The 9,626-nt window shown below is 39.5% G+C and overlaps 1 protein-coding gene across 1 annotated transcript; it reads left to right on the top strand.

Moving 5' to 3' along the window:
• Positions 1-741: 741 nt before the first annotated feature.
• Positions 742-8,990, top strand: Paip2b (poly(A) binding protein interacting protein 2B). The gene is made up of 3 exons (XM_004634062.2): positions 742-890; positions 5,873-6,049; positions 7,155-8,990. Exons 1-3 carry the CDS (start codon positions 753-755, stop codon positions 7,209-7,211), a joined length of 372 nt encoding a protein of 123 aa, XP_004634119.1. The 5' UTR covers positions 742-752; the 3' UTR covers positions 7,212-8,990.
• Positions 8,991-9,626: the final 636 nt, after the last annotated feature.

Below are 9,626 nucleotides of genomic sequence, written 5' to 3'. Positions count from 1 at the left end.
CCTTTCTATGCCTATAATTTAAAGAGTTTTGCCTGCTTTATCTTCTTGCAGATTGTTTCTGGTTTAACATTTAGTCCTTTGATCTGTTTTGATTTTAGTTTAGTAGATGGTGAGGGGTAGGGGTCTAGATTCAATCTTTTCCCTGTGGATAGCCAGTTTTCATAGCACCATACATTAAAGAGGCAATTTTCTCTCCAATGTAAGTTTTTAGCCCATTATCTAAGATTAAATAGCTGAAATATACTTGGGATTATTTCTGGGTCCAGTATTCTATACCATTAATCCTCATGTCTGTTTTTGTGTGGGAGAATAGAAGATGCAAAAAAAAAAAAAAAAAAAGAATGTGTGTTATGTACATGTACCAACTTCCCACAAGAAATGTAAACATTACACATGTACTAATAAGCGACATTTTAAAAAAAAAGGTATGCCTATAATTTGGTAGCTGCAAGGGATGCAGTTCATTTCTTTAAAAACAGTTACAGTTCAACAGTTTCTCTTCCTTTAAGTTAAAAATCTTTGGTCTTTGTTTTTTTTTTTTTTTTTTTTTTTGGCGGAACCGGGGATTGAACTCAGGCCCTTGCGCTTGCCAGGGAAGTGTTTATTCCATTGAGCCATCTCTCTGGCCCCCAAAAATCTTTGGTTCAGAACTACAGAAGCTTCTAAAAGAATTAGAATGTTTTAGGTTTATATGTATTTGCTTGATTCTTACATTCTTCTTAACCTTTCAATTCTGCTTATATTCTAGCACAATGAATGGACCCAGTGTGGCAAATACTTCCCCCAGTGTGAAATCCAAAGAGGACCAGGGATTAAATGGGCATGATGAGAAGGAAAACCCATTTGCAGAGTACATGTGGATGGAGAATGAAGAGGATTTCAACAGACAGGTAAAGAAGTGAAACCCTAATGCTACATGGAACTCAGCTATAATATTTTACTGTCACTTTGACAAAGAGAAAAACCAGAGAAACGGGTGCAGTTTGCTTTATAATAACTTAAAAAAAAAATACTTGGAGGCCTCAGCTGGAATGCCCAAAAAGCATCTTCAGTGCTAAAAGACAAGACCAGGGGCTGGTGAGATGGCTCAGTGGTCTAAAGCACCTACTTAGAACAAGCTAAACTAAGCAAAACACAGGGACCGTGGTTCAATCCCCCAGCACCACATGCCAGCCAGCCCCGCCCCCTGGTGGGCTGAGCTGGCCACACACACAATAAATAAATAAATAAATAAATAAATAAATAAATAACAAGACCAAACAATGAGAATTCTCTACCATGCTGATTAAAAGAGGACAAAAGGGAGCCGGGGAGATGGCTCAGTAGAATAACCACTTGCCTGGCAAGCACAAGGCTCTTAGTTCAATCTCCAGTTCGGCAAAAAAAAAAAAAAGAGGACAAGTCTTCAGATTAATCAGCTGACAGCTGAAAATTCTTACCTGATGAGCTCATACAGAGCTAAGTTCTGCTGAGTAGTAATTGTACTTTGATATTAAGTTACACAGTAATTGCTGTGGAGAGGCCCTGCTACTCCGATCCTCATTCTGACAAGATTGTTTATTGGATTTCTGTAGATGACTGTAAAACACTGAGGGAGATTCCTAGAGTTAAAAATCTAACAGGGCTCTCACTAATCCCAAAGGACTGAGGTCATGACCTGACCATAGCTTTGTGTTTGTGACTGTGAATGTGGTTCTGGGGATTGAACACAGGACTTTCATACTGAGCTGCATTCTCCATCCTTTTTGACATCTTCTTGTAATGTCTCTGCGTTTCCTAGGCTGGGGTCAGACTTTCGATCCTACTGCCTCAGCCTTCCAGAGTACCAAGGTTATATAGGCTTGTGCCACCATGCCTGGCATGATTTCACATGATTAGCATAGAATTAATAGCTTGACATGTGGAGCAATAAGGAACAGTGATAGTGAGTTTTGTATACTTTGGGGGTTATTGGTTTTGTTTGCTTGTTTTGAGATAGGGTCTCACCATGTAGTTCAGGATGGCCATGAACTCATGGTGATCCCCCTATCTCAGCCTCCTGCATTCTGGGATTATAGAGATGCACCATGCCCAGCTATGGGTTATTGATTTTATTGGCTTGTAAGACATGGAATACTCTGTACTTTATTTTGAAAATAAATGCAGATTATTAAGAACTCTGAGTGAAGATAAATATATTTTCTGTGGGGTTTTAGAGTAGTTGTGTTTGGCTTTTATGGTGACATACCTGTTCTACTCTGCCTTAATCTAGCCTCTGAATGAAAAAAAATTGATTGTAGAAAGCATAACTGATTTGTCCTGGCTCTGATTATACTCACTGACATGCTCTTAAGCCTGTTGACTAGGATTTGGACTATTAAGAGCTAGATGTCTATACTGACTGTATCAGCTGTGAGCTCTTATGTCTCATGCAGGTGTGTGGAAAAGTAGTGGAAAGCTAGTTTTTTGCAAGAACACGTGTTGCACACACACACACTCATGCACAGTATTTTTAGGAGCCTTAAAAATTATAACTTGGTTGAGAACTAGGAAAACAATGATAGCTATATCCCTGGCAACTTTAAGGGTTGCAGTAAATATCAGACCTTTCAAAGGGCTGATCAGGTGAATAATTGTTTGCTCAAATTTCCTCAACCCTAATGTTTCATAGGAAATACTACTTTGACAACATTATTTTGAACTGTTATGTGAGTCGATGTGGAGGATTTTATGTTTCAGAGAAGACTGACTTGTCTTTCATTTGAGAACTGGGAGTTTAGGATTTGGGATTTGATTGATACCATTTTTCCTCTACCTTGTAGGTCACTTTGTTTTCACTATGTTGGATTGTAGGGTTCTTATTACTATCAAATTGTTTCATCTTACTATTTTTTTTTCTTACATATTTTGTTGGAGTGTCAAAAAATACTGTGTCCAAAAAAAAAATACTGTGTCCAGGTTACTATCTAGAACCTAATTTTTTCTCAAAATTCAACTCAAGACATGTAGTATAGAACATTGGAACCCCGAAACTAAGCAGGCTAAAGTAAAAGGACTCACCAAATATGAATGAGGAAGCCCAGTAAAGTCATCCTAAAATCTGCAAAGATATTTATCAAGTGTGAGGCTGGTAGAATTGGATTGAAGTGTTGTTTTCAGGAGAAAATGAATCAATTTTGTCTTAGTGTTTTCTTGTTGCCGAGACAAAACCTGACAACCCAACTTGGAAAGAGTTGGCTGGCTCCAAGGCAGGGTAGTGTGGTAGAGGAGCAACTATTCATGGAATGGCAGTCAGAAGCAGAGAGAGATCAAGGGAGTAGGGAAGGAGCTAGACCCTTCCAAGCCACACCCCCCATGACCCACCTCCTCCCAGCATTACTTTAGCTATAACCTCATCAGAGGACTAATTCACCAATGAGTGTCACACCCCATGATCCAGTCAGCTCCCCAAAGCCCCACCTAGGAGTGCCTGAGGCTTTGGGAGGACATCTAGATATAAACCATTACAAATTCCCAATCAAGGTAACACTTATTTAAGATCTCCAGAAGTATAACTCAGGAACTAAGGAACTAAATAAGATTGAACGATCTAGTTATATTTGTGAATGATATAAGTCCTTCATCCTACACACAATTTTTTTATTTATTTTTTTTAAATTTTGAGATAGGTTGCTAGGTTTCTCAGGCTGGATTCAAACTTGTGATCCTCCTGCTCTAACCTCCCAGAGTTCTAGGATTATCATTGTTTGCCACCATGTCCTTATTCCACACAGAATTTTTAAGAGAAAAGAGAAAAAGACTTGGGTGGCCAATTCATCTACCTACAATGTGGAAAGATACACAAAATATTTGGTGAATTTTTAAATCGCTCATTTGCATATATATTTCTAACAAGTGTTTTTTTTTTTTTTTTAAACTCTTAAGCTCCCATCATTTTCCTGTGAAAGTATAGTAAGTAAAAGTTACAATAGGTATATTCCAAATTGTTGGCAACATTCATCCATGTCTGATTGTTGAGATTAAGGGAGATGTTTGCATTTTGATTTTTGTAGTTCTAATTTCAAAACTCTTATATAAAGAAAATGGATTATTGCTACAATAAAGGAAATGGATTCAACTGGTAAAGCCTTAAAACAGAAACAACAAAAGTAAAATGTTTCAGATAGGGTATATATATAAAGAATAGGGAGGGCTGGAGATCTCATTCAGTGGCAGGTGTGCTTGTGTAGCAAGCATGAGGCCCTTGGTCCAGTACCAAGTGCAGAAAAAGGGAGTGTTAGAAAAAGAATTAAGAGAGAAAATACTAGAAACACCGGGTGTGGTGGTGCACACCTGTAATCACAGCACTTGGGAGGCTGAAAACAGGAGAATCACTAGGAGTCCGACCTATGTAGTAAGACCTTGTACATCCTGTACTAAATACAAAAAAAAAGAAAATATTAGGAAATGTTCAAACACAGTCATTAAATCTTTTGGCTTGGAAATATTTTGCTGTAGTTATTTTAAGAATTTATAATAATTTTATGATTCACTTGAGGTTAATAAAATATGTGGTCAATTGTGACACTGAAATACTATTTTTAAAGTCTTGCTACAAGTGATTTTTCTTCTGAATTCATGAGGTAAAGGTGGGTTGATTGGAATTATTTTCTTTTTTTTCACTTTTTTAAAAAAAATTATTTATTTGTGTGTGTGTGTTTGTGTGTGTGTGTGTGGCCAGCTCAGCCCACCAGGGGGCAGGGCTGGCTGGCATGTGGTGCTTGGGGATTGAACCGCGGTCCCTGTGCTTTGCTAACCTTGTTCTAAGTAGGTGCTTTAGACCACTGAGCCATCTCACCAGGCCAATTGGAATTATTTTCTGCTTGACCTCCCTACCAGTGGTGATGCTAGTGAACTGTGAATCTGTCATCAAGCAAGCTGAAGGAAAGAGGGGTTTGCCAAATATGAATTAGGAAAAGAAGTAGTTATACTAAAATCTGCACAGTGAGCCTGGCAGAGTAGCACATGCCTGTAATCTCAAGCATTCGGGAGGTGGAGGCAGTGGGATGACAAGATTGAGACTAGCCTGAATCAGCTAATGAGACCCTGTCTCAGAAAACAAAACAAGAAACCTGTGTGATAAACTATATTCTCACTAAGTATACAGTGTCTGCAAAGTGTAAGATAGTCTAGGTTTATATTGCTTTATTTTGAAATACAGAGTTGTTTATATATTCATGTATTTCTTGTTTTGAGAGAATACTACACTGATACACCAAAATGCATTCGTTATATCTAAGGTTCTAAAGCTTTGTAGTTTTCTGCTTTAGGGGTGTCATTACTAGAAAATGGCCCAGGACCTGAGAATTGGTTTTGGTTTAATCTTCACTACCAATTGGTATTTATGTGCTACCTGTTCTCTTTTTGTGGGAAATTTAGGGAGCTCTGTCTATACAAGATAGAATTTCTGCAGGATAGAAAATCAATTATAATGTGATTTTCCATTATAAGTGGAAAATATCTGTGTCAGATAGTATAGATCTTACAAGGTCTGTGAAGACCTAGGAGTTCTGCTGTTTTTTTTTAAAAAAAATTTAAAGAATACAAAATAGTAATTTAAAAAAACAGCATTAGAAATGATACAAAAAATGAATGATACCAAATTTCACTAAACAAAGTAATAGGAATGAGCTCTGCTCTTTGGCATAGCTATCTTTTAGTCTTGTTGGAATTCGGTAAAAGAAAATTATTTTGTCTAGGCAGCCATTAGAAGCATGTTAATTCTTAGGTCTTGAATGAGATCATTCTGGGTTGCAGAGTAGTAACCTCTGAAGGAAAGGATTATCGGGGAAAACCCTCGAAAGGATGAGCCCCCTGGATTAGTACACCTGACCTACTCTCCTTTGTTTGCCAGGTAGAGGAGGAGCTGCAGGAGCAAGACTTCTTGGACCGCTGCTTTCAGGAGATGCTAGATGAGGAAGACCAAGACTGGTTTATTCCAGCACGAGACCTGCCTCAGGCCATGGGACAGTTGCAGCAACAGTTAAATGGACTATCAGTCAGTGATGGGCATGATTCGGAAGATATTTTGGTAAGCACCATGTACACGTGATGTAGTAAGAAGAGTGTAGGCTTTGGGATCACAGACTCTGCTGGTTTTATGGCCGTCAGCACATTTTCTCTGGAGCCATCTTCACCTCTGTTTCTCCAGTGCTCAGGCAGGCATTGATGAGGGCATAGTGAAGTCATGCCACTCCTCACACAGCACCGTGAAAGGAACAGTGTTGCCAGCATGCCCAACTTTAGTTTTCTCCCAGTGGGTTTTTCTAAGAAGTGGGATGAGAGATAAATTTTTGGAAACTGAAGAAGTTTGGTTTGAAATGAACATCTAGTGCTGTCCCTTTCTTTTGAGTGATTCTTTCATAAAATTATCTGTTCATTTTGGAAGACACATAGTCCCCTGAGAGGCTTAGATGTAGAACAGATAAATTAACTCCTTGCTTCCATGTTTATGTGATATGGAATTCTGTAAGCAGTGTAGTTCTCATACAGATCATGTTCACAATGATTGTGGCTTGTAGTTGTCCTAGGTTTGAAGTATTTATAATAATCAAAGAGAGTACAGAAAGATGAAGAACAGTAGAGTATGATTGCTTTGCAAGCACAAGATCCCAAATTCAATCCCTGGCTTGAAAAAAAAAAATATCATGGTGTCTTGCCTGGTTTCACATAATACCCAGATTTTTACCAGATTAATATATTCAGTGAACTGAAAAATTCTTTTTGGAGTTGAATTTAGAGGCTTTTGGTGAAATTTTAGAAAGTATCATAAAAGAGTGGAGCCTCAAGTGGGAAGGAGAAAATGAGCTTGTTGAGGGCTGAGTATATTAGGCGCTGCTGAGAGCAATCCAGTCCAGGTCACAGGAAGTCTTTTTCTCTCTACTTAAGGCAGAAGGGAAGGTACTGACAATAATGGAAAGGGGCGGGCACTAGAGGGAGCTGTGGAGGCAGCTCAGTGGAAGAGCACTTGCCCTGGGCTTGATCCCCAGGACTACCAGAAAGAAATGTGAGGAGAAAGTAAGTTATAAAGTGTAGGTTGAAAATAAATAAATAAATAAATAAATAAATAAATAAATAAATAAAGTGTAGGTTGCCTTGGGATTTGCTAACAGTTTTTCTTTCTTTTCTTTCATCAGAGCAAAAGTAACCTGAACCCAGATGCCAAGGAGTTTATTCCAGGAGTGAAGTACTGACTCAGGAGAAAGCTTCGAGGAGGACTTACCTGTCCCCGCATCTGGGGATAGTAATGCACAAAAGGGCAGAGCTGAAGAGGGGATGGGGTGGGCAAGGGGTGCACAGCCGGGATGGGGAATGGTGGTTAGATGGATACTGTGACTCTGAGTAGCTAATGTGCTCGGTCTTATTATAAGCCTCTGAGTATTTATTTCTCTTTTGTTCTACTGACTTTCATTTGGAGCAGTTTCCTATTTTGTTTTGAATTAGCTCTTTTAAGTTAAGGAAATTGCAATTTTTTTCTTTTATCAAGAAAGTCCTGCTGTCTGTGTGTAAGCAAAATAAGCTGACCAAGCAAAGCAGGGTATTTAAGAAATACCCTTCTCACCTCTCGTATGCATACCCAGGAGCAAGGAATACCAGAGATCTACTTGTGGAGTCTGTTGAGCCAGATGGGAAGGGGGGCAAGCTGAAGAAACATATTGCACAAACCAGAATAGGAAGCACAGCTGCCACGACCCACAGTTTCCACAGTGCACTCAGTGCCCCGCTGAGTTCCTGTCTCCCTGCTCTGAACCCCATTCCAGAAAACAGAGTTAAAGTTCTTGGTTTATGGTAGCTCTTTGATGGTTGGTGAAAGTTGTAAATCAGAGGGGGAGGACTGTCATAGTGATTGTCACTTTAGTCATTTAGTAACTGTTGTCCTATTTTTTTTAATTGTGTGTGTGTGTGCGTTTGTGTGGTACTGGGGTTGGAACTCATGACCTTGCTCTTGTCAGACAGGCACTTATACCCCTGAGCTATCTCTCCCTGGCCCTGTTGTCCTATTCTTAAGCCTCTGTTTGCAGCTGCCATTAAACCATTACCAGGTGAAGGAGAACTTAGTGTTGATTTTCCACATAGACTCATAGTATCTATTCCCCTTGACTCTTTTCCACCCGAGGCCTATTGTTTCTAAGGAAAGATGTTAACAAAATTATATGAGAGGCCTTCTGGCCATCAGCTTAACCTGGAGAAAGCATCCTTAAACCTTGTTTTGTCTTACATTTTTAGGACAACTTTTTATTTTTTTATCATCATCATCATCATCATCATTGTCATTTTGCAACCCATGAGCACTTGGTTCTCTTGGTATCTTAATTTCTTCAAAAAGGTTTCTGCACTTTTTCAAGGACATACTTTTTTTAGGACAGTAGCAAGAAGCTCATTACACAGTGTGTATACTTCTCTTCGCCTTAAGAGGATTATGCAAAAGAACTCAGAAGTGACTTAGTCCTGCTTGCCCACATGACTAAACCCGATCCTCTGGGATAGTCAAAGCTATTATCAAATGTTCCTGTTCCCATATACCCAGATTTTGAGTTTTCTAGGTTGACCTCTATGGGTGTGTTCCTGTTGTCTTCCTTGGAACTAACCTGGGCACCCAGAGCTGCCTTTGTGTACAGAAAAGTAGATGACGGTGTCATATGTGAAAGAGAATGTGTCCTGTTCTGGTCATGCTCTTAGGACAAGGACTTGCAGAGGTTTGAGAAGGTAGTGGCCTTTGTGTGACTGCTACTGGGCTGTGCGGTAGGCCTATAAGGGAAAAATCACGTAATTTGAAATAAAGTCGATGTAAATTCAGTATGTAGATGTAAGACAGAGGTTGGTTGGAAGGATTAGGGTCTGGAAAGTGGAAGAAACTCTTGCTCTTAAGAAGCCCCTTGTTGACTTGGTCTTTTAGTTGTTTTTTTGTTTGTTTTTTTGTTGTTTTTTTTTTTGCAGAATTGGGGATTGAACTCAGGACCTTGCACTTGCTAGGGAAGTGCTTATTCCACTGAGCCATCTCCCTGGCCCCTCTTTCAGTGACTTTTTGAACAGGTACATAGTAATGCAAATTCAAAATATAAACCTACAACTTCTGTCCCAGTCCATAAGGTGGCATCATTAGGTCATGTGTCATAGGAGGATAGCACATTAATTCCCAAAGCCTCTGCCTTGAGAGAATGCAACTGTTCATTCTTTTCCAAGGAGAACTCTGAATATTCAAAGAAACATCTTTATTCCAACTTTCATCTGAGTTTGTTGCCTCTAATAAGGAAAGGGCACTTGAAATACATAAGTAGAGGAAATCTCTCTCCTGTACTATTGTTCCTGCTTCAGTCTCCACTGGCCAGTCCAAGTTCAGGATGCTGAAAGCTGTTGGACATATGCTGTGGTTACCAGAAGAACCTTTTGCAAGACCCTGAGTAGCTCCATCAGAGTGTAATAGTGGACGCTTGTTTGGCTGCCACCTGGAAAGCCCTACAGGGACCTGGAGTGGCTATTTGCCCATCCTGAGGGTTGACTCTTCTGATCCTAGGAGAAGCTAATCTCAGTGTGGTCCAAGAGGGCTCGTCTTGCCTTCTGCTGTGCTGGCCCATCTTGGATGTCAGTCTTCAGCATGGTTTCACAAA

This window comes from Octodon degus, unplaced genomic scaffold, assembly GCF_000260255.1.
Source record: "Octodon degus isolate 3935 unplaced genomic scaffold, OctDeg1.0 scaffold00058, whole genome shotgun sequence".
NCBI lineage: Eukaryota > Metazoa > Chordata > Mammalia > Rodentia > Octodontidae > Octodon > Octodon degus.
This window is presented reverse-complemented; position numbering and strand designations above follow the sequence as displayed.